We start from the raw sequence: 27545 nt of genomic DNA, 5'->3' as shown, positions 1-27545 counted from the left end.
GAGCCAACCATCACAGGATTTACAGATAAATCCATTTGACCAAAGATAATCACGATGGCGGACGGACAACTTGATCAAGCCTCGACGATCTTGGTCCGATACTTTTTTTTTTTTATTTCTTTCCCTTATTTCTCTCTCCCTTTTTAGTTCGCAGTTGCGCAATCTTTCCCGTGCTTTGAACGGTCTCGTTTCACCGTCTGCTCCGCTCCTTCGAGCAGATTTATTCTATTTATTCGCTCAACCTCGAGGGAAGTCGGCCGATTACGTCGAAATTCCTTCTCCAAAGCCCTCCGATCCGACCCCTTTCCAATATAGCTATCTCTCTTTCGCTCTCCTGTAGCCGAGGTTCGAGTGTTTACTCGCGTGTTCGAGTTCTGTCAGTATCACACGCTCTCCGCCAAACAAATCGATCGTCTCCTATCGCCGCCTCTTTTCGCCGATTTTCGCCCGCCTTTCGACTCGACCGATCCCCCGGGACTACCGAGGCTTCTGCGATAGACGCAAGAAAACAGGGGGAGCGTAGCAAGATCCAACCACTTCGTGCCAATGTCTTCGAAGAAACGTACGGATATTTTCTCGCGGATTCGACCAAAGTTCCTTCGAGAATGTACCTTAAACGAAATGGCAATGTTACGTGTACTTACATGTCCAAGGATCGGCCACGTTGAACGACCGGCTTAGGTACGAAGTTCTCGTCGCCTGGTGCGAGGAGGATCGGCTTGGCAACCGATGGAGTCGCGCGTGTGAACGTCCTTCGACACAACGTGCACGCTATCCGGGCCTCACAGCCGCGTCTTCCCTTCTATTGCGGCGTCGCACCTCCTCATCTCGCCGTCACTTGCCCACGCAGAGATTCTTCCTCACTTTCCACCAAATATCCCAAGAATCTTAGTCCTGGACGCACGAAAATATACAGAATATTGTTTCGGTTTCCGTTTCAAGGTTGATCAACCGATGAATCGTCGAAAATGTCGAGAGCAAACAGGCCAGGGTGTCGCGTTCCGAACAAACCCCCTCCGCTTCCCACGAATCAGTCTTGTCCGCCGCTGCGTCGAGACGCGAGAAAACAGAGGGTGGAAGGGTGGCGAGACCGCGATGAAAGGGCAGGTCAGTGCGTCGCCGGAGGATACAACCTGCCGAGATCAGTCACGCTGTCGAACATACGATATCCTTCTGCACACGAAGCAGCCAGTGACACACGCGATCCTCGTCGGTAAAAATGACAAAACAAAGGTGTACAGATACTGGTTCACTCTAAACGCGACAAACGACGACGAGGACACCGAGAAGAGGAACGAAACGGTGGACGAACGACCGAACGAACGAGGCGGCTGAAAGCACCGGAGAAAGAGTAGGAGTAGTGCGAAGAAGCAACGGCGAAGAGGGGTGTACCAAGCGATAGTCCAAGGTGGGGGAACGATTTGGGTGGTGGGCGACGACTGGGGGTGGCTCTGAAGCCCGGTGGTTGTGCTCTTGCTCTTGCTCTTGCTCTTGCCTGCCTGCCTGCCTGCCTGCCTGTCTGTCTGCCTGCCTGCCTGCCTGCCTGCCTGCCTGCCAGTCTGCTTCGCCTACCTAAAGGCTTGCCTGGCTATCTGGTTGCTTGGTCGCCAGCTAGCTCGCTTTTGCTTGCCTCGCTTTTGCCACTCTACCTCCACTCTCTTTTTCTCTCTGTCTCCGTTACACTCGTCGTCTCACTCTCTCTTTGTCTGAGTATGTCTCTTTGGTTGCGCAGGACCCGCCGCGCGACCCGGCCAAACCCAGAACCCGGCGTATAGGTACCGCGGGCTCGCATTCGAGCTCCAGCCACCCCAGCTGCTCTATCCCCACCAGACCAGTCAACCCCCTCGGCCAGTGATGTGTCGACTGTCCTCCGGACCACGTCGAAATGTAAATTCAAGGATTTCTGTTACTGCCTGTTATAAGAATTGTCTTGTTTAATTATTTGTAAATTACATGCGCTAGTAACTGTGGATTATTTGAAAATTATAGCAATATATTGCTACTAGCGAATCAATTCCATTTACATTGATAAAAGGGATGATAGAAGATCAATGTATCAAGAATCTTTAAAAAAATTTTTTGAAAAACGTTTTATAGGAGTTATGAGATTGGAATTAGAGATGAAAATTTGAGATACGTACATGGAGAGCAACTTCAGCGATGAATTAGTACGATTTATGAACGACGGAGCGTCGAGGGGCGGAGGCGAATGGACGATTAACGACAAGCTAGCGGCGCGGCGATAGGCCCGTGTCATACCGGGGTGTATTAGTAAAATTTTATTTCGAGCACTCGAAAACCGGCTATTACAGTCTGGAAAAAAGAAGGAACGGCCGAGGCTGCTCGAGGTGAAGACGTTGCCCGTCCTACTTTTCTTCCTCGCCACTTCTGTGCTCCCCGTTATTTCTTGTTTCTCGTCGGCTGAACGCTTCCCCTCTCGAATAGCCTGCAATCAAATACGTGCGCGTAAATGGACCATTTCCAGTCGAGCCGAGAATTTTAGGCCATTCGAGGCGAACGTTGGCGAAGATAATTAAAAGAAAACCGCAACACCATCGATATTCGAGCTTGGCGAATATTTCACGCATAAATTCAGTGGACATGGAAGCAAAGAGACACGATTTTCTTCCAGACAATTAATTAAGAAGAATAATCAGCCGTTTGGAGGGATAACAATTATCGATATCAGAATGATATTGATAAAGCATTGTTAAACGATTCGAGCGGGAATTATCGATTGCGAGTCGCGGCAGTTCGCTTCTCTTGAATTAGTTAGACAACAAGCCACAAAGCTGGGCTTCCCTCTACCTCTACACTCCTCCCTCGCTTCTCCACCTGTGATGCTAAGTAATTGCTGCAACGAAATGTTACTTGTACAAATAAGTCGTTATCAGAAATGGTCTGATCCACTGGGGAGGAACGGCAGGAATCACAATTTGCGTTATCAAACTCTAGTACCTGGAGAATAATACAAATTCTTAAAATAATGTTTAACAAGTAATGATTTATAAACGATCTACGATCTAACAGACGTTATTAATGATTTCAGAGGTAGTACTACAAAAAAAAAAAAAAACGATCGATAGAATACTCTTCAAAGGTGGCTATTTCAAAAAAGCTCGTGCATGCGAAATAGTTAACAAGACAAACATAGAAAGCTCTAACAAGCCTATATTTACGTGTACGCGAAAGATATCCGTCTCTGTTGCAGCCGTTCCATAATTTATCGCGCGAACGAGTGTAGTTAACACGAAGCCAGGCTGTCATTTCGCTCGCGACAATGCCACGAGATTATCCCGCCTCGAAGAGACCACATAATGATACTAAATTTCAGACGACGAGGCTATCACTCGAAGCTTGCTTGTGTTTTTAGAAACCTCCATTTAAAGTATCCGCCGAGCGTGCAGTTGTACGAAGTCTAGACTGTATCTTAATTGCGCGTCGATGCTTCAGAATGTAAATCTCGCGACAGGATGAGAAGGTAGTCCTTGCATGAGATCTTGCGTTGTTTTATCGCTTCGGGCGAACGTTCGTAAATAACGAAATTCAGTTATGTTATAGAATAATATCCAATTCTTCTTGCTCGTAATTTAGAATCTGACGATATTATCCTTCGTTTTTAATGTACACCTTAAAATGAAAAATGTTTTATAGGTAAGTTGAGAAGGGTAAGTAGTTAAGAATATGTATTATAGAAAAATAGTAAGTTACATTCGAAAATGGTTTGCCCCGACTATCTTCCGTCACTTGAAGTGGTCCTAGGCTCTTGAGTGTCGACTTACGGCACTAACGACAACGCCAGCCCCCTCCAAACACCAATTCTACCCTCTCCTTACGCTCCCCCTCTCCAGGTCAAGCTCCGCGATCAGCATCGAGCCGCACCACCGTATACCTATTTCAGCATGCCGTACTCACTCAATGAGTCTGAACGAAACGCCTGCGTTTTCTTAACCAACATCTATTACTTATTACATATTTCTCTCACTGAACTGCAACATCTATGATTTAAACAAACAAAAAAGAATGATTCGTAATTAAATGATCTGATTCGATCTCCCTCAGAATATTCCAGTTCATGTACAAACAACATAAATTATTTTATAACATTTGTATCTTTTACCTCGAGGAAACAAGCGCACTGGAAAAATAGTCGAAGGCCTAAGACACCATTTTTCAACACAGAGATACTCAACTTCCAAGACATGATTGACATGCTCCACTTCTTCCCCTACGAAATCCACTTTTTCTTACTTCACCGCAAGGCTGGTAATCATTCTTTCTCTCTACCTTCATTCCCACGTGATCTGGAGAAGGCTGATCTCTCGGTTGCGTTGTCTGCGCCGAACATTTTAGTTTAACAGTCTTTGCAAATTTATGTTCAGACCCGATCCTTTACGCGTATGTACGTACCTCCAGATTCTGTAGCGAGATTTTTAAGCAAATTTTCACCAAATATTCGTGTAGTTGAAATAGTGGCCACGAAAAATGAAACACTTGGTAGAGACAGAGTAGAAACGTAAAGGACGAAAGTACGTGATACACAGAAATAAACGGTCAATAAAGATTTTATAGTTCTCAAGGATTTAGTTTAGCACGTTGCTCTCGTAACAGTATTTTCCAATATATATGTATCCTAAACCAAGTTTTTTCTGTGTCAAATATGAAGTCTCGCTCGATTCATTCTACTTTTTTTTTTTTTAGCTAGAATTATCATTCTAAGATGTACTTTATTTGTTAGCCAAAGTTAACACCAAACTTTTCTACGAAGGAAGTCGATTCATTGTTATGTAACAAAACAACGAATTAAAGAGGATAAAGAATCACTCATTACCTCTTTATGATTAAAGCCGCGGTATCAGGCTTCCTTCGCAAAAGTTCAGTTACCTTCACCCTTGTACAAACTCTCTTGATTCTCATCGCTTAAAAGCTTTGCAATTTCTTCTTTCTCTATGTTCTCTCGAACACGAAACTCTAGCAAAAGGATCCGGAAACGGAGCAAACAATTTTCTAGTCAATCGTATTCCGTGAACGAGTCGATCGTTGACATACGAAGCAGAAGATACGCGTGAAGGTCCGTGCTGTGATAATTAGGCAGAGATCAGAGTTTTCTTCTAGTTTCGTATACCTGAGAACGAGTTATTTCAGCACGCGCCAACTTCGAAAACACGCGGCTAAGATTTCTTTCTTCTCAAATGGACCATCGATCGTGATGCAACGAGACGGATAAAAAAAGGAGAAGCTCAATGTATCTGGCAAAAATACTTTGAACGATGCTTAATAGCAGAGAGCGGAGAAAGGAATTTTTGGTGGGCTATCGACATACATCACGACTTTTTCCACTATGCTTCAATTTCTAAGCATCATGGGATCCTGTCGAGCCGCCCCCAAAGCAGAAAACGAATCGATAAGCCGGCGGGAATCGGGCAAGAAATATTCGCGTGAAACACGCCATTTTAAACACCGACTAAATTACCGAAGCGCGTGAGAAAACGAAGTGGCCGATTTCTTTTTACCTTTTCCTTCTTTTTTCTTTTTTTACTTCGAGTTGCGACGTGGTTCGTTGCGAGACAAACTTAATGTTGACGTTGAAGAACTCCATCCTTGCCACCGCGAGCGATCTCGACGCTATTTTCAGCTCAACCCTGAATCTTAATGAGCGTTACAATCATGCTACTAGAGTAGGCAGAGCTTTGGGACCTCTGTCGAGGTTCTTGGACGAATTTAAGAATCCTTCCACGCACGGGACGCTATATCTCGTCGTCATAATTCGCTTTCTCTTACGAAAGATTGCTATCATTTGCTTATAAATCTCTTTATACGCTATGAGATTGTCGAAGATGAAGGTTTTAAAAAGCGCATTACGATGCAAAGATAACGTAATGGAAACTTTAAAACTTGCCCAAAAGGTTTACAAAACAACGTGTATGTATAAAGCGCACAGTCGTAACAGTCTTTTTCAAATGTCGATACTTAATATACTTAAACGTCGAACGACAGTGCAACGATAAACGTTCTCTTCAACGTCTTTGAATAGCCAATAAACTTTACGCGAACTATATTATCAGTCCTTCTACCTCCGAAGAACAGTTTCGTTTGTTAAAGATGAGATATAATCCCAGTCTTTAATTTCACCTGCAATACCAATATTCAGACACCAGTTTTATCGCAATCGACGCTCTGGTAAGTTCGTTTCTTCCGTTCTATATTTAAAAAGCAGCGCAAAAAGATTTACTCTCTTCGCTGCCAACGGATCGATGCTGTGAGCAAACAGCGAACACTACGTCAAAATCGTGCAACGTTAGTATTCATCCGAAGGGAACGTTTATTGCGCTTTACTGGGTTCAAAACGAAGAAAAATATCATCGACATTGCGCAGAGCGAGTTTTTTGAGTGACTTGCACTCTCTACTCAATCTCAGAAACTATACATATATCATTTAACAAGGAGCGAACAGAGATCACGGACGATCAAGAACGCGTAGAAACGCTCGAATATCATGGAATATATGCAAGGGGAGACTCATGCTCGATTGCCTGTATCTCCATGGTTAGAGATGGTTAGTGATGGTTAGAGATTGAAACGTGGTCGCGGAAAGAATTGGTTGGATTTATGGCCGATCGAAGTGGCTTCGTGCTTCTTTCTTCTTTCTCTTCTTTCACGTTTCTCTTATTTTTCTTTTTTCTCTGCTTATTTTATACTTTTTCTGTTCTTGTATCGACATTGATACAACCCGACGGAGAGTAGACTTCTTTCTGCGAGTGTCCAGATACTTGTATTTATATCGAAAGTCTTTGGAAAGTCGAAATCTCTGAAGTTAGGCGGAGACTTAGTTATAGCATTATATAGAGTTTAGTAATGGACTATAGATCGTAACGTGGGATATCAGAACGAAATGCATATTCACCACACCGAATCTCGTTAAAATCCCTAAGAGACGCAGAGCCAGATAGTTCTGCTGTTAGCCTTTCTTTTTCCATGGCTCTAGTTGAAAATACGTATCGCCGTGTAATATCGATGAAGGTAAAGAATGCTCCATTCGCTTGTATTCATTCTATCTTCTGTATCGAACATGGACGACGCTTTGGAAGTCTTCTTGAAAAATTCTAGTAACACAAAATTCTGATATAACTTTTTTTACATGACTTAAAAAAAATGGTTAATCAAATTTCTTTATATTTATTCAAAACATGTTACTTTGCATTTACTTAAATGTCTAAATGGCTATACAAATCAAATACTTCAATTATCTTACCATAAACGTTAAAATCAAAATGACGAGAACAGTTGATTTCCCAACGAAGCTTTATCAGGTGATTAGCAATGCGAGAGTTAACGTTAGCGCGAAGATTAGATACACCATGCAAAGATGTAGTCAAACATAGAAGGGAAGGGTATAGCAGCGCTGATATACTAATTGAATTAGTTATTTCGAAGCAGAAAGTTAAGGGCACGTCTGCGCCAAGTTTTCAAGCTGAAATAACTCGGAGAATCGACGTGCTGGTAAGGGTGCTCGCGTACTCACCCTGCGAAGTTCTTATTAAGCTGAAAGTTTCGTTTGATATCGAGTATGAATATTATTTAATTATTAATTCCAGGGTTCACTGTCTGATCGATTTCGCTTTTGTAAAACGATTCGATCTCGTGCGAAGTACAAAACGACTGTGATCAATATGAAATAGTTAGCTAGTCAATTCTCGAAAATTCACTACGTACCATCGTACACGCATTACACTTTATAGTCTGCTCGTTTTTCCGCCGATAAATCTGCGCTCCACTGGTCAGTCCGTTGAAATATTTGAATAGTTTGCATGAGAAAAGGCGTGGAATACAAATTACGAGCAATAGAATCCTTTTTTTACTCGAGCGAACACAAATGGAAAAGAAGAGGTGCGTGTTGTATGCTAATTTGGGAAAGTTTCACAAATGTAAAAAGAAAACGAAGAAAACTTGTGCAGTGCATATGATAATTGGAAAAAGAAAGTAAGGAAAGAAAAATTATTACATTACTTCTTAACCGAAGTCGAAGAATAAAATCCTCGGTTGCATGATCCTCCTTTATGTAAAGGAAATATATGTATAACAAGGTCGGCGCAGCGCAGTTTATGTGTGATATAAGAACTTACAACGCAAACCATCCACGGCAGTAGTAGTGCCTATATTAATACTATCCGTGAAACTCTGAATTAAAATTTATACTTTTATTACGATTATTTGTGATTAAATCGCAATTCCGATGTAATACCTATCTAATCAGAACATATAATTCTACGATATTCACATTTCTTCTATTTTCCCTAAAAAATAAACAATCAAATTCAATTTCGCTTTATTTTAATAAGTTAACTAAAAATTGATGAAATAAGGTTATAACATAAGGAATTGTTTGGGGACCTGTATTCGCTAATGAATTGCGAGGATTCCAAAGAACGAGAGAAAAGGAGAGGAAGATAATAGCGTGCCGGTCCTGTGTCAGGTTATTCTACTTAGGCATAGATATAGACTGGGACGATTTCAGCAGTTTCGCCTCACTTTCAGGACTATGATATATGCAAGCAGCTTCTCCATTCACGGCTGTAACAATAATGTACAACGTATTAACACGTGCCAGCGATGTAAATTGAGCGCTGGCGCAAAACCGCACTAGTTTTTCGATACATATTCATTAGTGGTAATCAAATGATTAATATTCCTTCGTATCGTCTAATTTCATCGAGCTTCTCTGATATAAATTATTATTAATGCCAACTAATTAGGCGAAGGACGCAATTATAGTTGACGAAACACTCACGGCCGAGTTCCACTCGTTCAAGTGGAAATTCCCATCGAAATTACGGAACATGAACAGAAATTGAACAAGCCAACAAGTGTCGTGTTTCGGTAAAAGTTACAAAATATTTCGAGCGTGGAAGCATAATTAAAACTGGATAACACATACCGTTACCGTGGCATCGATAATGGCACACATGTTAAACGAAAAATATTTTATATGAATCATTGCCAAAACAAATATCAGAATAATCGAGGATTATAATTCATGGGCGAATTGAAACATAACTTCAGTTATTTTTCGAAAAAGATTTACTGCACGTGAAATAAAACATAAGAAAACCATTTTCTCTAAACATGATTCTGAAAGGAAATATGAAATCTGAAGTAGGAATCTGAAAGGAACATTTCCGTTCTAAATATATAAAATTGTACAATTTGTGTACTGTGCATAATGTAATTCAAAGATTTTTAAATTACATAGTTTAAAAAACAAATCAATTACCAAAGTATAACATCCTGGAAAGTATTCACAGTGCAGAAAATAGTGTAGCATTGCATGTTTAGTCTCTAGATATGTTTTTGTCGACATGGTACTTGAATGATCGCGTGCTGATCGAGCGACATTTGTCGGACCACTGTCGGACCACTGTTTCACTTGTACGATCAAATGCTATCGTCACACAGTGATTGCACCAGATACATCTAAATACGTCTGTCGGTTACTACTCCGGCAAAACTTATCATTTCGGGGATAAGGTTCCTATAACTGTTCCATACACATGAATTATCGAGGATACATGGATAGGACCAAATAAAAATTAACAAGCACTATATGCAACTCGCTTAGATGATTTGATTGATTTGTGATGTAGTCCTTGACAACATATTTTCAGAAATTTACTGCTTTGATACCGTTCACGAAAGAATTTAATTTATTATAGAATTAAAAACAAGGTGGATAGGAGCGCGTGGGAGAATCCATTGCTTCATGTGTATGGTTTTCTAAAAATCTCAATTTTTTCTTTATTATACATAGTAACAATCGTAAATAATACATTCTTACCAAATTAAGTATTATTCTAAAATTCTTTATACGAAGATATAGTGCTTCAAATTCGATATTACCTCAATTCATAGAATTCGATCCTCAAATGTTGTACGCACTAAAAAATCTCGATATCGCGAGCTCTTTGAAATGCTGAAACGAGGGCATTTAATTGTACCGCTTCACTACAACCAATAGATACTCTTTTCTCTATTTCAGCTAGTTTAATTACTAAATCGATAAGTATGGAATCTGGAAATTCAACTAAAACGAAATGATTAAACTAATATCTTCGCTTATTTTTTATGAAATTGATAACTAAGAGACATACTTTTATTTACAAACAGATGCAGTTCTGTTAATATATCCTGCAATGCCAGTCCTTTCTTTAGTTTTATGTCTTGTATTTCTAAACATGTGTTAAGGCAATCGTAATTTAAAAATGAATAACTGCAGTTAATTATATAAAAAGGATACTACAATAACATAATTCATATGATTCATTCAACAACCAATTGATGATGTTTTTTATATCAATTGGAAGAGGATGTCCTACACAAGAATAAACATTTTCTTCTGTTACTGCACTGAAAGCAAGCGAAGTACTTTGGAGGACATTCAAAACTTTCCTCATATCTCCTCCACTCAATGTTATCAATGCTTGTTTTCCATCCTCCGAAACATTTAAACTGAAGCATATATAAAAGTGTTAGTAATAGATACAATATTTTATCATAATTTATATACCTACTTCTCTTCTTTAATAATGGTATCTAGCCTTGGTAAAATTTGGTCTGTAGACAATGGGCCAAACCTAAATTTAGTGCACCGAGACTGAAGGGCAGGGATAATTTGACTGAGATAATTACATATAATACAAAACCTTACATTGTCTGTGTACTTCTCTATTACTGAAACAATTTTTGGATAGAATGTGTCTTTCATACTTAAAGCAAGTAATTCATGTTACAACTTACTTCTCCTAAGAGCATTCTGGGCATCCTTTGTCATAGCATCAGCTTCATCAAGGATGATTAATTTAAAACCAGATCTGTACATTGTGCCTGTACTTGCAAAGCTAAGGATCTGTCCTCTAACTATACCAATACCTCTATCATCTGAAGCATTCATTTCTAATACCTGTATGGAAAAGAATGTTGTATATAAACCATAGTAAGTTGTACAAAATAAAGATGATATATAACAAAGAGTCAAACCATTGAATTAAATTGGGCTGGTGTATATAATTTACGTGCACAAGCAAGTATTGTACTTGTTTTCCCTGTACCAGGAGGCCCATAAAAAAGGAGATGAGGAAGCTGATTTTCATCAATGAATTTATTTACTGTAATAAAAAATAATAATTTAATAAACGATAATCATACATTTTTGCAACATCATTAAATTCACACATATACTAACTAGTTTTGATGATTTCCTCGTGAGATATCAAATCATCTAATTTTTTCGGTCGATACTTTTCCACCCTAAAAGAACAAAATAACAATGTTATTGTTTATACTTATTCGATTATTTTTGAAACTCCACTGTAGATGACATAAACTTTACCATGGTAAATTGGTGGTTTGAGTAGGTTTCTCTGTCATAGTTTATAATTCGAACTTGTATGATAAACTTTGAAAAGTTACCTAAAAGGTTAGAATCTACATAGGTTTTGGCGCTCATTTGATCAATGCCGGTTGCGAGTAACGAAAATGCGCCATTTCTTTATTTGAATAGCACATGCTGATTGGTTGATATATCTATCGAAATACATTATGCAAAATATGTTAATAATTCAAATTGTTTTACATCTAATGATAAGCGAATATAAATCGAAAAACAAAAGACTGGCATCGTATGATATTCATTAGACTAATGAGTAAAAATAAAAGTCATGAGTAATTCAGAATTGTGTCACAGAACTCCTGAGCATATATTCCTTATTAAAATCCGATTTAAATTAACTCTGCCAAAATACCAAAATGATGAGAACTTAAAAACTGAATTACTCGATATAATAAAACGCGGAAACATGACACGTTACTACGAAGATGTATGTAAGGCATTCGACTGGAAAATTGACGAGAATCTTCTCGATGCAATGAAGCATGAAAACGAGCTTACGTGGAAGGAATTAGAGTCCTCTGATAATTTGACTCTTGAGGACACTGAAAAAAGAAATTGGCGAGAGAAGTTCGAGTTCTTTTGTGAAACTGGTAATCTCGATCGTGCCACAGACATTGCGAACTCCGTCATAAACGACGAAACTAATTCATCCAGCATCAAAGTCGAAGCTGCATTCGGTTTGTTTAGAATAGCACACATAAAAAATAATATTCGCTCGATGGGGCAAATAATTACCAAGATAACAAATCTGATGGAAGGTTCTCATGCATCAGGCAGCAATTGGTGTTGTCGTAATAAATTGAAAGTGTACGAAGCTGTTTACTATCTGGCAACGCGAAACTTTCCTCGCGCTGCGTGCCTTTTGCTGGACTGTATCCCAACCTTTGAATCCTATGAACTATTGCCATTCAAAGAGGTCGTAGAATACACAACATTATCAGGAATAATTTCCTTATCCCGATCGGAACTTGATTCTCGATTCAACAACAATGGCCTCTTGCAACAAGCTTTGCTCACTGAGGCTCCCAAATACAGAGCATTTTTTTATTCTCTCTATGATTGTCACTACAAAGAATTCTTCGAAAATCTCGCCTGGATAGAATGCGAGCTTAGAGCAAATCCTTTGCTTCATTTCCATTATCGTTATTACGTAAGAGAGATGCGTTTGAGGGCATACTGTCAGTTATTGCAAGCATACAGGACCATCAATTTAAGTAGAATGGCGACAGAATTTGGCGTGACAGAAGAATACATAGAACAAGAAGTGGCACATTTTATTGCCAATGGCAAATTGCATTGTAAAATCGATAAAGTGGCTGGAATGATCGTTACCATCAGCGCTGCTGGTTGCAACAGAGGGCAAGCACCTGATGTTTCATGCGATCGAGGATTAATTTATCAAAATATCATAAAAAGAGGCGACGCGTTACTTAATCGATTAAAAAAGCTTGGTCAAGTTGTAGATTATTAATTTTATGATAATTTATTCTTCAATGATAGTCTGACATGTCATTATATCAGTGACAATATTATTATATACATATGTAAGTTTCGTAAACCTTCATGGCTCAAGATTTAAGATTTACTAGGATATTCAAAAATTTTTAATGTCGAATTATGTTTAAAGTAATTCGTATTCCCACGGTATTGAAAAACTTCAAGTCGTTTCGAAATTGATATTCAAACGTGCATTCACTAGTTACTAGTTATAAGTATAAAACGGAAGTGATTGAAATATTTGCGTCAAGTATGTCCAGAATCTGACGTATTTTTAAGTGTTTGATAGTATCTTAAATAGTATTTGTCAATTAAAAAAAAAATATGCTTTAAGTTTTTTTTGTTTACAAATGTTGTAACTAAATAAGTGGCATTAGGAATCCTCCAGTTCAATAAACCATTTATTTTCTAACCTTATTTAATCCTGTATATATTCTGGAACGTTTTGTTTCGTTTTAACAGAGGTTATAGTAATTATTTTTTTCGTGAGTTTAATGAAATAATGGCGAAACGAATTCTCACGAAATATCCTCGATCTATTTACAAAGGAACCAAAGAAATTAAGCAACCGTTCAATTATTTGCTTGTACTGGACTTTGAATGCACTTGCAAAAAATACGAGAAAATTGATCCACAAGAAATTATCGAGTTTCCCTGTGCAGCAGTGTCTACGACAAGTTGGAAAGTTGAAAACGTCTTTCACGAGTATATTAAGCCAAAATACCATCCTCAGCTTACTCCATTTTGTACAGAACTTACTGGAATCATGCAGGACCTGGTAGACAATCAACCTTGCTTTCCAGAAGTGTTTGGAGCATTTTGTAATTGGTTAGAAGAACACAAATATTTTAAAGACGGGAACGATTCTGCATTTGTTACATGCGGTGATTGGGACTTAAAGTTCATGTTACCAAGCCAATGCGAGTTAGAAAATATATCATTACCTAAGCAATTTATGAAGTGGATAAATTTAAAAGGTAGCTTTTGTGACGCAATAGATCATTATCCACGAAATTTAACAGATATGCTTTTACATCTTAACCTTCCTTTGATTGGAAAATTACATTCTGGAATGTCTGATGTAGAGAATATGGTCCAAATAATACAAGCTCTCCAGTCACGGCATAATGTACAATTTAAGATAAATAATGTACACCATGATGCATTAAGGGAATATGTTATGAACAAATAAAGATTTTATTGATTAATTTATTTATAGTAAAAATATTGCTGATATAAAAATTAAAAGCTATAGGATTGTAGTATCTGTATAATAAATACTTCAATAAAAAATTAATTCTAAGATTTCAATTTACAATTACTTAACTGTTACTTTTATTTGTACATCAAACTTTTTGTTCTCGGTATAAATTTCAAGAACCGCGTTGAGATTCCGTTCGATTTTTCGTTTACACTGTATTTTTAGTTGAAAATCTCTTCTAGTAGGTATCATTCCTTCCGCAGGAACGACTCTTAAATACTCCGTATTTGATAAAAAAGTTTCAAACGGTTCTGCCACAGTACAAGGACTTCTTATTGTTACAACTGCTTCTGATCTAGTCGGTGGAGTTAAAATTACAACAGATGGGCTAATCATAAAATCGTCTGCATTCATGCCGTTTTGAAATGTACTATTTGCTATAAAAGTCCTGAAGATTTCTTTAAGTAAACATCAATGTCTATTGAACTTTATAACATTTAAGTTATTTATTACACTCACTCTGAGGGTAGGAAACTTTCACCATTTCCTTCATATATATGACTATTGTCACTACAAAGAGAATAAAACATTTGTGATTCGTCGGCATTATCGTGAAGAACGGACATAGTTTCATCGGCGCACACTTCCACCGTTAACATTATTTCATGTTGATGAATCCCTTGACAAAGGTCCCCAAGATTTTGCTAAATAATATTTAGATTTATAAATAATTTATTAATTAGAGCAGTTAGTAAATTCCTTGTTACCTACCACTGAATCTCGTACAGCATTTATATCCGATATTAATTGTTCTCCAGAAAAAGTTTTACATAATGGTTGAATAATATTCCTAAAAGTTTCATTTTCATTTCCACTCAATTCGCCTGTTTCTTTCATTTTATTATATAATCTAAAAATAAAAAATAAAAAAATGAAAAGTAGAATAATTTTTTATAAACTTAACACGTTGACTGCCACGCGTGTTTTCAATGAAATCTCCTTCAGGCTACGCGCGCCGCAGTACCAAGCGTTCTCTGCTAGGTACTCTCATCGATATTTTAGTAATGCGAGTCACTCATGTGGTGGTCTCAAGAATCTTTCGTTTCGTTTGTTCACAACATTAAAACCACTAGCTGTTGTTGAATATAATGAAGGAGTGTGGTATAGATTATTCCGAACAAATGGTTTCTTATGCCACCACAATTAGAAAAGGAATCAAATGGTACCAAAAACTAGGCATTCAATTCCTTCTGGGAATTTCTGTTGTAAATGCTTTGACGGTTTACAAAATTGCAACAAGGAAGGATATAAATATTAGAATATTTAGAGAATTATTAGCTGTAAAATTATTAGGGTTGTCTGAAAATACAAAAAATCCTTGACTTCGACTTCGAAAGGCACAAAAGAATTTGAAGAATACAACAACTTATTGTCCAAATTGTCCCAACCAACCTCAGTTATGTATAGAATGCTTTAAAGTTTTACATTCTAAATAATTTTTTTAATAAACCATTTTCGTATTACTTTTATAACAATTCAACAGTTCTATTATTTCCTCTGGAATATCTTTTCAAATACCTACAAAGATCCTTTGCAAGTAGTCAAATAAGCGCCACCCGAATATGGGTTACGCGGCCCGACCTTTGCCGACACCCGAATACAGGTATCGTGACAGTCAACGTGTTAATATTACTCACCTACGAATTCGCCAGCGCGTAGGTTCATCTCCATGGGTAATTAATAGGGTTCCAACATGTGAGACATTAGATCGTTGCAGTAAAGCTAGATCTTCCTTTCGCGGTTCAAATTCCAGAGTCACCCATTGAACTTCTTTCGAATTTAGCAACAATTCAGTTGGATTTACTTGCCAACTCGATGCCATAGTAGGATATACAGCTGAGATTATAAAAAATAATTTAGAAAATGATCATTTACAATTCATATACTTAAGATACCTTTGGGTATTAATTTGATTTTAACATAGGAACACAGATCTCCAATATTTTGTAATTTGATCTTTGCACGTGGAGTTCTTCCGCACCTTAAAATACCAAGGGATAACCACATTTTTCCGCCTGTGTCTTTAAATGCTTCTGAAATTTCAACTTTGCTATAACCCCCATAACCATATAGAAATAGCTGCAAATGATATATTACAAATAGATTCAAATATTAATTAATTTATGAGAGTTTCAACAAACAATACGTTTATTTACCACTTTCGAAGATCCAGATTCAGACTCTTCTCTTTTTGGCTCATAGTGTCTGAATATTATTTTTCCAGCCGCTGCGCCTATATGATGAGGACTAAATAGAACGGATAGCATCCTACTTTCCAAACCTTGCAGAGCTAATACAATAATACCAACGGGCTGTCGTTCTCGAAGAAACTGAGAGAATGTCAAATGTTTTTATAAATGTAAAATATTAATTAAATGATATTCCAGTGGATTAAATATATTACTCGAAAATTTTTTTCACTGTCCGATATAATAGCTTGTATCCTTATTTTGTTGTTACTTGTATTACGAATAGTGAATTCCCTAATTTCTGACTTTCCTGTTTTCACACTATTCCATATCAGAGCAGCGTGAGTTGTTCTGATAGGAATTTTATCGCCAGTAACAGTTGAACCAGATACTGAACTAAGAGGCGAATTTCTGCCAGATACGCCCGACCTATTATCGTGTAAAATGTCAACATGTAAAACTTTGTAGAAGCTTAATATAACATATAATATTAAATTTACTTGTTTGAAACCACGCTATGCGGAGACGATGGAGAACTAACAGGTGGTAAATACTGAGGTGTTTCACATCGAACATTTTCATTTTCTGCCTCTGTATATGTGTTTGATTCTCCGATTACAGAATAGTAATGATCATCGCCACCAGCAGTTAATTTAATTTTTGCATACCTATAAATATATGCAAAAAACAATAAAAAAACATTTATGATATTATATAGGTTTATAAAATGTCCTCTCACATTTTAGGAGTGCCTGATGTTTGTTGCTTGTATGTAATAAAGAAGCACCCAGTTTCCCTAGGTTGCACAAGTAAATTTTCTGGTTCAACTGAGAAATATTTTGAATTTTTTGTTAATTCAATTTCTTGGATAAATGAAGCTATTATTAGCGTCGGTATCGTCCCAAGATTAATCACGGTCAAGGGCTTGCTTTGTTTGTTAGGAACGACCAAAGGTAAGTCTGTATCAATAGTTTGTATCTTATAAATTCCTACTTGTACAATAAGAGGAATTTCTTGGATTATTATACTGTTCTCTGGAGTACTTTCGTTTTGAATTATTAAAGTGCCAGCGTAATGTTGTAAGGATTGTTGTTGCGCCTCAGTATTTTTTTGCGCAACAGCCTTGCATCGAACATTTGTAGTGCGTACTTCTTGAGATTTAAGAGTAATGTGTTGTGATTCTTCTGGATTTTCTAAGCTAAATATTGCTGGTTCATTCTACATTGCATTAAAAAAAAAAAAAGATAGCAGACATAACAAATAAAATACATATGAAATTAATTAGATGGAATTATCACCTGTAGTATAGAAATTTTGATGGGTACATCGACATTATTTTTATTTTTTATTGTAATAGGTAAGACTGCTATGCTATTTTCAGCAATATACTGAAAATCTAATTCTTTTTTTTGAGAAGGGTTTGACACGTTTATATCAATTTCTTCGGGTTTGAGACATATAATATGTTTCATAATCCATTCAATTCTTGTTACCATATCTGATACTGTTATGTTTAAAACTGCAATAATTGGTTTACACATTTTCACCACTATTACGGTAATCTGAAATAATTATGTTTTAATTTTTATATTACTGTAAATTTGTAATCGTCTTTTTTTTACCTTAACATGTTGTTCTGCATTTGGTTTAATAAGAATAACATCTTTCGGCAGTGTAAGTCGGACATTATGCTTATCTCCTTGAATTTGATTTACGCTTAATGCACAAATGACCCATCTATCACTTTTATTTAAGAGTTCAATATCAATTTCTCTAGGTATAGCAACGATACAACTGCACAATTCTTCTGTACTTTTACCAATCACGACGTCTATAAAAAATAAAAATTAACAAATTATAAAAGAACAAATTAGAGGATGATATACTTATTGTGTTATATCTTACTATTAACATAAGATTCTTGTAAATTTGAAATATTTTCAATTTCTGATCTATCTTTACACGAAACATTTTCCTTTTTTATATTTTCTTTTTTTCCTATTTCTTCTTCTTCAAGACCGGTAGACTTATCCTCGTGACTAATCATTGCGTTAATTTTCGAAGTATAAGGTGATATTTTGTTTTCTGTATAATTTGGAGGAGTTAATGTAGAGTCTACCAACAATGACTTAAGCTCTAAAAGAGATAATATTCTTTGAGTGAAGTGAAATATAGGAATAGTTTTAAACTTAATTTATTCAAACAACTTATTAGTTGATTAAAACTTAAAATTTTTAGGAAAAAACTATACCTTGACTGTATAAGGATGGTAAGTTTCCACTACTTAACTCTTTCTTAAGTTCCTGAGAAATCGCCTCATAGTTTATTTTTGTACCTGAGTTAGAGTCAAATGAAAGCATTCTTGGAATAGAATGTTTAATATCTACAGTTTCATTGATGGTTTTACTATCTAAAGATAATTTTGAAGAAAGATTTAGTAATCCCACATCTTTTCCAAAATTATCTATATTTCTATTTGAAGTAGCAGGCATGGATTTTCTACTTGAAGGCGATAATGTGTAAGTATCTCTAGCTACACTCTTCTCTTGCACTTGCGTGGATTTTTTCTTTTTCTTTGCCATGATGAGTTGATCCACTAATCTTCGTGGCGTGCCACTATCGATATCCTGTAGTGCTTGAGCGATACTGGTCAAACTCATAATACTTTGCTCTTCCACATCTCTTGTTATATTTGGAATATTTTGAGATTTATCTTTTGCGATATTAGATCCAATTGAGGAATCTACAAGAAGAAATAGCCTTTTAGATATACAAGAAATTTATTTCAATAAATGCAAATAAGTAATACCTTCTGTTACAGAAGAGCAAGTTGAATCAACTAGAGGTATAAGATGATCTTTCTTTTTTGGACTGTTTACTGATAGACCCAAACTTGGCCTTTCTAACCCAGTATCCGATAATTCTCCAAAATTTCCACATTTTCTTCTAAAAAATTCACTCACAGATACCTTATGTCCAGCGCAGGATCTAAAATTTAATCGTATTTGATTATATTTAATAATATTTGCAATGCAAAATATTTGCAATTATGTACTTACTCTACTGATAAATCTAGTTCACCCATGATGCCAGAAAAACAGGATAAGTTTAAGTATTCTTTTTCAGAAGAAGCTGTTGTGGGAAGAGCATAGGGATAATTTTGTTGCCAAGATACTTCATCAGCTAACATTTGATTGACCATTTCAGAAGCTGGACGAAAATCTTCATTATTAAATTGAGCCATCAATTCAGCAGTTGTTGAATCAAATGTTATTTGATTCAAACTTTTACTTGAAGCTGATGATGATAAATTATTTTCTGAATTTCTACTTAATCCGGATGAACGTGCACTGATCTCTTTTGGCTCAAAAACAACCTATATATGACACTCATAAATTATCCCAACCAATTCTTCATAAAAAATCATACTTACACTATTTGCTTTATCCTTAACTGAATGTGAAATATTTTCATTCTGAAGATTAATTTGATTGGAACATATGGATTGACCATAATCAATTAATGTTGAAGGAATGATATTACTAGATAAATTTTGAATATTTGTATTGTTTTCTTTGTTTGTATCTGCAATGGTAAGAAGCCATATTCAATATTTATCTACAAATAGAGACTTATGTTTAAAAAATTAAGGTTTTTACCATATGTAATAGATGCACTTTTTATATCACTACATCTTTGAAGTAGCTTTCTAGCACATTCTATGTCCAATTTATTCTCACTTTGTTTCTCTACTTCTTCTATTCCACTTACTTCAGCTAAAACTATAAAGATACATTATTTATCATGACCATCATTATAAACTATATAAAACACAGTACAGAATTTACAGGAAGATATACTGTCCAGTATTCCAAGAGATGACTCAGTAGACTTCCGCGTAATATCATTTTTGTCTTTAACAAATTGTTTACAAATAGCCTCTTCAATATCCCTATTAAGAACATTGTTTTCCAATCTGAAAAGAGTAATTAATTTTTTTTTTCTAATAACATATCATAACCATTTGAATTATATCGTATTATTCAGAACTTGTGAAATACAAAATTTACAGACAAGACAAACTCACGTGTTTTTTCTTTGTACAGTTGAAGTTGCTTGTGGCTGAGGAGTACTTAAAACAGTCACGTCGATAAAATCTGCTTCTGTGGGCTTTAATGGTGTGAACATTATCAAAATTTTTCTTTGCTGTCGTTCAATCACTGTTGACCGCTAATCTCTCATAGATACAATTCGTACACGTTGAAGATTCTAAGCGATTTATCAATCGCCAAATTAATGAAACAAAGGAGAGATTGTACCATATTACTCGCAACTCAACGTATTGTTTGACAGTTGATCGATCTTAGCGTTCAAATTTGAAAGTATTCTGTGATCATCAAACATAGAACATGAAATTCTTACTATGTTGGATCAACGATTCACATACGGTGAATATAATGAAACTGCCATCTAGCCTAAATATTCCCGAAGCAAACCATCATGTGTATCATTATCATTATTCGTTATAAGAAGGAATCGACAACATGTGTGACACTGTACTAAATAATTCATAAACAGTTATTAATTTTCTGTAAGAGAGATGTTGAAAAGAAAAAATATTTTTATCTTAATAATGCATCGATAAAAAAGTATCGATAAGAAATTATTAGAATTATATGTTTTATAGTAAATATCCTAATTCGTTGTGACCGCATTAAAGTTTACATTTTCAAGATCACAATAAAAATTGTAACATATTGACAATAGAATGAACGAAAAGGCAGGGATGACGATGGAAAGGAAAAGATTAAATTATGAGAATAAACTTATATTAGCACCTATGGTACGAATTGGTACTCTTCCTATGCGTCTTCTTGCACTTGATTATGGAGCTGATATAGTGTACACGGAAGAATTAATAGACTGGAAATTATTACGATCATTTCGTCGTGAAAATGGTAAGAAAATGTTAGTATTAAAATATTCATCAAAACTAGCCTGGTTTAAAGAATTAGAAAAGTTACTTTAATGAATTCTTCTTTAGATGTTTTAGGTACAGTTGATTACATAGATAAAACAGATGGTACAGTGACTTTTCGAACATGTCTTAAAGAGAGAAATAAAGTAGTTTTACAAATTGGTACTTGCGATGCAACAAGAGCATTGAAAGTAGCCAAAATGGTAGAACAAGATGTTGCTGGAATTGATTTAAATATGGGTTGTCCCAAACTATTTTCCTTGGTAGGAAAAATGGGTGCAGCTCTTCTGAAAGAACCAGAAATAGCTACAAATATTTTAAAAACTTTAGTAGATAATTTGAGCATTCCTGTAACTTGTAAAATTCGTGTATTGCCAGATTTAGATAAAACTTTAGAACTTTGTGAACTTTTACAATCGACTGGTATATCAGCAATTGCGGTTCATGGTCGAACTGTTAATGAAAGACCACAACATATGAACCGTAATGATGTTCTGAAGAAAATATCTGATAGGCTTGCTATACCAGTTATAGCAAATGGAGGGTCAAAAGAAATACAAAAATATTCTGATATCTTCAAGTAATGCTTTACTTGAATTTTACCTTTAAAAATACATATATTGTTTGCACAAATTAAAAGTAACTGCAGTTATTTATTTACAGATTTAAGGAAATAACAGGATGCAGTAGTGTGATGCTTGCACGTGCAGCTCAATGGAACTGTTCAATATTTAGTAAAGAAGGTTTACTTCCCATGGAAGATGTAATAAAATCATATTTAAAATATGCTGTGGATTGTGATAATTCACCTTCAAATACTAAGTACTGTATACAAAATATACTTAGGGAACAGCAGGAATCAACATTAGGCAAGAAGTTCCTTAGTTCTCAAACTTTAGAGCAAATATGGTATGATTAATGTTGTTAGAATAATATGACCATTTATTGTGACATTAATCAGTATCTTGTTTTAGTGATTTATGGAACTTAATTGATTATTGTCTTTCAAAGAAAAAAGAATTTGAAGAAAAAGGTCTATTGGGAAGATCTCAAGTTTCACCTATGAGAGAAGACGGAAAACAGGATGAGGGACAAGCATCAAATAAAAGAAAGATTTCAGAGGAGGAGGACGTAACCTTAATGCATTGTGCGTTTTTAAGAAATAATTATGTAACAGATCTTGAACTACCAAAAACTATTTTACATAAATGGACGCAAACTCAAAGGAAAAAAATGCCAAATTATGATACACAACAAAAGGGAAAATTATTTCAATCCATCGTTACCGTCGATGGACGGAGATATGGATCATCCTTCTGGTAATAGACAGAATTGTATATTATGTTACATACTTTTATTTTATTAACGTAAATGTACTTTAAAATATTTTAGGGAAAAAAATAAAAAGTGGGCAGAACAAGGTGCTGCTCTGGTTTGTCTTTTTTCCTTAGGTCTAGTCAATAAGAAAGCTCTTGCTACAAACTGCAATGTTCCTTGTTGATAACCTATGAGCGAAGAATAGGAGTAATCAATTATTACATCACGATTTTTGAAAACTGACCTCATATTTTTTTATTAATTTTGTTATTAATAAAAAAACATTTTTCCAATACAGAGAAATATAATGTTTTTACTTATCCTTTCTAACAGCAGCGTTATATATGAATAATTTTTAATATTTCTAGATATTTTAAAAATATCACAATATTAACATTACAATATTCGTTTTATAATATAAATTTTTCAGTAACAACAAGAAGTCATTATAATCAGTGGTTATCATTCAAGAATAATAGAACAATAATATCAGTGGTTATCATTCATAATACAAATAAAGATGCTTTTTTATATAAATCAGTCTAAATGCTAAAAATATAAAAAAATGTATATCATATCATGATATCATTATTTATAGAGTTAAAAATTCTTACTAAAGACTTAAGTAGTTTAACTTTTGTGTATCTAGCCTAACAAAAAATTACATCCGATGTTAGGTATATCTATACTATATTTTGTCTATGACTAACCATTTTTCGGATTGTGTTAACATTGTTGGTATTCTAGTCTCCTAAAAAATTATTAATTCTGATTTAAATGATAAATAAATTAGAAAAAATAATAAATCAGCGTTAAAAGTAACTATTTATAATTTAACAATTAAATTGTTAATTAATAATGGGCCCACCAAAACGTTTTAAAAAGGACAATGGTATGAAGGTATCTTTTATTTCATTAAAATGATTTACAATTTTTACCTATAAATTTTATTATTTTTAGAGCAATTTCAATAAAATAAGAGTTAAGATAATTTTTATTACAATTATATATGAATGTCAAGTTATTTGATATTGTAATGAAAGCTGTCACTTACTTTTACAGATAGAGGTAAATGGAAAAAGCGTAAAGAGGATCCAGAAGAATACAATGACGATGATACTTTAGATGATAATGAAACTGAAGGTATACCTGATGCAGCCAAAAATGATGTTGAAAAGCAAGATGATACAGCATTGGAAGATGAATTTGGTGCAAAGGATTATCGTTCGCAGATGATTTTAAAATCTGATTGTACTCTAAGGCCACTTTGGGTGGTAATGCTATTTTTAATGTTAATCAATCTCTTATAATCTGATTTTTTAAACATATGTATACAGATTATGTTATTATTAAAATTTTTTTAGGCGCCAAATGGGCATATTTTTTTAGAATCTTTTTCACCTGTATACAAACATGCTCATGATTTTTTAATTGCTATCTCAGAGCCAGTATGTCGTCCAGAACACATTCATGAGGTAAAAATATAATTAAATATCAAATTTGCTCATATAAAATATAAAAAGTTTTCATAATTCAAATTTTATTTTAGTATAAATTAACTGCTTATTCTTTGTATGCTGCTGTTAGTGTTGGGCTTCAAACTCATGATATAATAGAATATTTAAAAAGACTTAGTAAAACTAGTATTCCTGATGGGATTATAGAATTTATAAAATTGTGTACATTGTCATATGGCAAGGTAAAGTTGGTATTAAAGCACAATAAATACTTTGTTGAATCTCCATATCCCGAGGTATTACAAAAATTATTGAAGGATCCTGTAATTCAAGAATGTAGGTTGAAAAAGACTATAGAAGATGAAAAAGATGAGATAATCACAAATGTTCAAAGCAAAACAAAAGCACCACAGGTAATACTTTTTGAATATTAATAGCGTAATTATTTTGATGAAGTACAATACCAATATTTTCTATCTTTCCTAGTTTGGAGCAAAAGCAGTGACTAATGTTCCAACTGGAAACACTAAAGTAACAGAAACGACTAACGATCAGGTTCCAGCAGAAGTAGCTGCTGTTCCCGAAGATATTACTACCTTCTATGATAAAATGGATAAAGAGGATGAAGATGAAGAAGAAGAACACGAATTAAAGACAGTTAGTTTTGAAGTAAATCAGGTACGGAATTTTTATCTTAATTTACACGAAGTAAAATTTCACGTGCTATTGAATATTTGTAAAAAATTATGTTGTAGGAAAAAATTGAAGTTATCCAAAAAAGATGTATAGAATTGGAGTACCCGTTATTGGCAGAATATGATTTTCGCAATGATACCGTAAATCCAGACATAAAGTACGATAGAGTAGTATAACAGAATTGTGTCTTATATATGTAGCAAAAGGTGTCTGTAAAATTACTAAATTATATTTTAGCATTGATTTGAAACCGTCGGCTGTACTGAGGCCCTATCAGGAGAAGAGTTTAAGAAAGATGTTCGGAAATGGGCGTGCTAGATCAGGCGTTATTGTTTTACCTTGCGGTGCCGGTAAAAGTTTAGTTGGAGTAACAGCTTGTTGTACAGTTCGGAAACGTGCGTTAGTCTTATGTAATTCTGGAGTATCGGTAGAACAATGGAAGCAACAATTTAAAATGTGGTCCACCGCGGACGATTCAATGATTTGTCGATTCACAAGCGAAGCAAAGGACAAACCTATGGGTTGTGGAATTTTAATCACAACATATTCTATGATCACTCATACACAAAAACGTTCATGGGAAGCGGAACAAACTATGCGATGGCTCCAAGAACAGGAATGGGGAATTATGGTTTTAGATGGTAATATACTTCTTCAAAACAAAATAGATCGAATTACAGATTTTCATTAAATTATTTAATATACATATACATTTTACATTTAATATACATATACATGCTCTTAGAGGTACATACGATTCCTGCAAAAATGTTCAGAAGAGTGTTAACAATCGTTCAGTCCCATTGTAAATTGGGATTGACCGCGACATTACTTCGAGAAGATGATAAAATTGCTGATCTCAATTTTCTGATTGGACCTAAACTGTACGAGGCCAACTGGTTAGAATTGCAAAAAAGAGGCTTTATCGCAAGAGTACAATGTGCCGAAGTTTGGTGTCCTATGTCGCCGGAATTTTATAGAGAATATCTTGGTTGCAAAATGACTAAAAAATTGGTAAATAATCGCATATTAATTTAATTTCATTTGATATATTTGACAACTTTTAAATATTATTCTATTTGCAGTTACTTTATGTGATGAATCCTAACAAATTTCGTTGCTGCCAATATTTAATACGATATCATGAAAGGCGTGGCGATAAAACCATTGTTTTCTCAGATAACGTTTTTGCTTTGAAACATTATGCCATTAAAATGAACAAACCGTATATCTATGGTCCCACTAGTCAAGTAAGTATAAATATAAAAATGGAAACCATATCAATCGCAAGATACCTTACGACACAAATAATTTCAGAGCGAACGAATACAAATTTTGCAAAATTTCAAATTCAACACTAAAGTAAATACCATATTTGTGAGTAAAGTGGCAGACACTTCCTTTGATTTACCAGAGGCTAATGTCTTAATTCAAATATCTTCGCACGGCGGTTCACGACGTCAAGAAGCACAACGTTTAGGACGAATTTTAAGAGCTAAAAAAGGTACAATTCACTAAAAGTTATTTTACATGGAACGAATTAGACATAGTAAATATTAAATTTTTTCACAGGTGCCATCGCGGAGGAATACAATGCGTTTTTTTACACTTTGGTATCACTAGATACGATGGAAATGAATTACTCGAGAAAGCGTCAGCGTTTTCTTGTAAACCAAGGATATGCTTACAAGGTCATTACAAAACTTGCAGGAATGGAAGAAGTGCGTATTATGTAACTAGTAACATTGAATAATGATTTTGTAAAATTACTTTAGATTTTATTTCTTTGATTATTAAAATAGGAACCAGATTTGATGTATACATCTAGAGAAGAACAGGGTCATTTGCTACAACAAGTCCTATCTGCGAGTGACATTGATGCGGACGAGGAAAGAATACCTGGAGAAGGACCCAGACCTGTAAGTTTTAAGATATTAATGTGACTAAAAATTATACTCATCAAATTAGAAAATGTCATGTATTTTGTTGTTTGTTTTACTTTACCTAAACTATTATTTCAGATTGTACGTAAAGCCGGAAACATGACTTCGATGTCAGGCGCGGACGATGCAGTTTATTACGAATATAAAAAGGCTCCTAGTTCGTCTACAGCAAATAAACATCCGCTGTTTAAAAAATTTAGGACATAAAAAATTTGGATTGTATATATAAAAGTATTTAAAAAATAACATATAAAATCTTTCCTTAGTGTACATTTTTTAATATCAATCTTTTACTACACAAAAGAGCTTGAGTTCAGAGATATGAATTTTGTATTTAGGTTTGCAAATCACGTTTTGTAAAAACGGCGACCAATAACTTGCGACGTGAGTGACATACTGATTATTTCTTTATTCTTTGTATACCTAATACGTCTGTTTGCACGATTTACGTGGTAGCAATACGATTTACCAATGTAAACTGGATCCAAATAATGCGATAAAGATATTACTGATAAATGCGTTAATTTGGAGCGATAATATTGGCACACCTATAATACGTTTGATATTGCATTCATTCGAAGCTCCTTAAATAATCTCGGCGAGGACATAAAACTTAGATGTAGTAGATAAAAACAGTATAACGGTAAAACGTTATAACGGTATAATGTTCGTAAAATCATCAAAAGCTAAAGTTTACGCATTTTGGTCGTCTAAACATTAAACATTTCATTCGTAATTATTTAATTCTTTCATACCATACTCTT

At 35.0% G+C, this 27545-nt stretch overlaps 6 protein-coding genes and 2 long non-coding RNA genes across 10 annotated transcripts in view; 4 read left to right on the top strand and 4 right to left on the bottom strand.

Moving 5' to 3' along the window:
- LOC117236320 overlaps positions 1-1700 on the bottom strand; it is a 46243-nt gene extending 44543 nt beyond the window's left edge. The window contains exon 1 of the mRNA XM_033499157.1: positions 645-1700. The gene's annotated coding sequence lies outside the window, so the exon portion shown is untranslated. The remainder of the gene's footprint in view (positions 1-644) is intronic.
- Positions 1701-7747: 6047 nt separating this feature from the next.
- LOC117236353 lies at positions 7748-8972 on the bottom strand. Its single transcript, XR_004493841.1, has 2 exons — positions 8936-8972; positions 7748-8571 (listed from the first exon to the last, which is right to left on the bottom strand). It is a non-coding gene; the product is annotated as an uncharacterized LOC117236353 (long non-coding RNA).
- A 790-nt stretch (positions 8973-9762) lies between these two features.
- Positions 9763-11874, bottom strand: LOC117236314 (replication factor C subunit 5). Its single transcript, XM_033499152.1, has 8 exons — positions 11384-11874; positions 11237-11301; positions 11032-11159; positions 10792-10954; positions 10566-10725; positions 10292-10503; positions 10146-10223; positions 9763-10078 (listed from the first exon to the last, which is right to left on the bottom strand). Exons 1-8 carry the CDS (start codon positions 11419-11421, stop codon positions 9933-9935), a joined length of 990 nt encoding a protein of 329 aa, XP_033355043.1. The 5' UTR covers positions 11422-11874; the 3' UTR covers positions 9763-9932.
- Positions 11712-14152, top strand: LOC117236315 (26S proteasome non-ATPase regulatory subunit 6-like). The gene is made up of 2 exons (XM_033499153.1): positions 11712-12866; positions 13431-14152. The coding sequence occupies exons 1-2, from the start codon at positions 11712-11714 to the stop codon at positions 14130-14132; spliced, it is 1857 nt and encodes a 618-aa protein (XP_033355044.1). The 3' UTR covers positions 14133-14152.
- A 93-nt stretch (positions 14153-14245) lies between these two features.
- LOC117236312 lies at positions 14246-20881 on the bottom strand. Its single transcript, XM_033499148.1, has 19 exons — positions 20478-20881; positions 20239-20366; positions 20050-20172; positions 19824-19975; positions 19450-19766; positions 19200-19378; positions 18642-19133; positions 18296-18526; positions 18013-18221; positions 17689-17952; positions 17130-17608; positions 16891-17058; positions 16606-16819; positions 16358-16531; positions 16097-16280; positions 15839-16037; positions 14913-15051; positions 14661-14845; positions 14246-14589 (listed from the first exon to the last, which is right to left on the bottom strand). Exons 1-19 carry the CDS (start codon positions 20576-20578, stop codon positions 14259-14261), a joined length of 4269 nt encoding a protein of 1422 aa, XP_033355039.1. The 5' UTR covers positions 20579-20881; the 3' UTR covers positions 14246-14258.
- On the top strand, positions 15695-16616 carry LOC117236316. The gene is made up of 2 exons (XR_004493834.1): positions 15695-15874; positions 16426-16616. It is a non-coding gene; the product is annotated as an uncharacterized LOC117236316 (long non-coding RNA).
- A 35-nt stretch (positions 20882-20916) lies between the features above and the next one.
- On the top strand, positions 20917-22975 carry LOC117236313 (tRNA-dihydrouridine(20) synthase [NAD(P)+]-like). Of its 2 annotated transcripts, none has more exons than XM_033499149.1 (5): positions 20917-21348; positions 21435-21948; positions 22032-22277; positions 22343-22687; positions 22761-22975. In XM_033499149.1, the coding sequence occupies exons 1-5, from the start codon at positions 21159-21161 to the stop codon at positions 22867-22869; spliced, it is 1404 nt and encodes a 467-aa protein (XP_033355040.1). In that variant the 5' UTR covers positions 20917-21158; the 3' UTR covers positions 22870-22975. The 2 variants fall into 2 exon arrangements, with proteins under 2 accessions (XP_033355040.1, XP_033355041.1); XM_033499150.1 differs by having other exon boundaries at positions 21217-21358.
- A 395-nt stretch (positions 22976-23370) lies between these two features.
- LOC117236323 (general transcription and DNA repair factor IIH helicase subunit XPB) lies at positions 23371-27515 on the top strand. 2 transcript variants are annotated; one of them, XM_033499158.1, is made up of 13 exons: positions 23371-23577; positions 23748-23959; positions 24050-24160; positions 24235-24555; positions 24629-24820; positions 24898-24995; positions 25076-25479; positions 25584-25852; positions 25924-26088; positions 26156-26342; positions 26411-26559; positions 26641-26757; positions 26860-27515. In XM_033499158.1, the coding sequence occupies exons 1-13, from the start codon at positions 23544-23546 to the stop codon at positions 26986-26988; spliced, it is 2388 nt and encodes a 795-aa protein (XP_033355049.1). In that variant the 5' UTR covers positions 23371-23543; the 3' UTR covers positions 26989-27515. The 2 variants fall into 2 exon arrangements, with proteins under 2 accessions (XP_033355049.1, XP_033355050.1); XM_033499159.1 differs by having other exon boundaries at positions 23381-23585.
- Positions 27516-27545: the final 30 nt, after the last annotated feature.

This window comes from Bombus vosnesenskii, unplaced genomic scaffold, assembly GCF_011952255.1.
Source record: "Bombus vosnesenskii isolate JDL3184/JDL3185 unplaced genomic scaffold, Bvos_JDL3184-5_v1.1 scf7180000013348, whole genome shotgun sequence".
Taxonomy (NCBI): Eukaryota; Metazoa; Arthropoda; class Insecta; order Hymenoptera; family Apidae; genus Bombus; species Bombus vosnesenskii.
This window is presented reverse-complemented; position numbering and strand designations above follow the sequence as displayed.

Bases quoted from the DNA above. Each gene is read 5' to 3' on its own strand.
- LOC117236314 (XM_033499152.1), bottom strand. From the start codon at position 11,421: ATGACAGAGAAACCTACTCAAACCACCAATTTACCATG. The intron at 10,504-10,565 runs GTAGGTATATAA...TATATGCTTCAG, and splicing joins ACCATTATTAAAGAAGAGAA to TTTAAATGTTTCGGAGGATG. The intron at 10,079-10,145 runs GTATGTCTCTTA...ATTTCGTTTTAG, and splicing joins GCATCTGTTTGTAAATAAAA to TTGAATTTCCAGATTCCATA.
- LOC117236315 (XM_033499153.1), top strand. From the start codon at position 11,712: ATGAGTAATTCAGAATTGTGTCACAGAACTCCTGAGCATATATTCCTT. The intron at 12,867-13,430 runs GCGTTACTTAAT...TTTTTTCGTGAG, and splicing joins ATATCATAAAAAGAGGCGAC to TTTAATGAAATAATGGCGAA.
- LOC117236312 (XM_033499148.1), bottom strand. From the start codon at position 20,578: ATGTTCACACCATTAAAGCCCACAGAAGCAGATTTTATCGACGTGACT. The intron at 17,059-17,129 runs GTGAGAGGACAT...ATATATTTATAG, and splicing joins ACATCAGGCACTCCTAAAAT to GTATGCAAAAATTAAATTAA. The intron at 16,038-16,096 runs GTATCTTAAGTA...TTATAATCTCAG, and splicing joins AATCAAATTAATACCCAAAG to CTGTATATCCTACTATGGCA.
- LOC117236313 (XM_033499149.1), top strand. From the start codon at position 21,159: ATGAACGAAAAGGCAGGGATGACGATGGAAAGGAAAAGATTAAATTAT. The intron at 21,349-21,434 runs GTAAGAAAATGT...ATTCTTCTTTAG, and splicing joins ATCATTTCGTCGTGAAAATG to ATGTTTTAGGTACAGTTGAT. The intron at 22,688-22,760 runs GTAATAGACAGA...AAAATATTTTAG, and splicing joins AGATATGGATCATCCTTCTG to GGAAAAAAATAAAAAGTGGG.
- LOC117236323 (XM_033499158.1), top strand. From the start codon at position 23,544: ATGGGCCCACCAAAACGTTTTAAAAAGGACAATG. The intron at 24,821-24,897 runs GTACGGAATTTT...ATTATGTTGTAG, and splicing joins TTAGTTTTGAAGTAAATCAG to GAAAAAATTGAAGTTATCCA. The intron at 26,343-26,410 runs GTACAATTCACT...ATTTTTTCACAG, and splicing joins AATTTTAAGAGCTAAAAAAG to GTGCCATCGCGGAGGAATAC.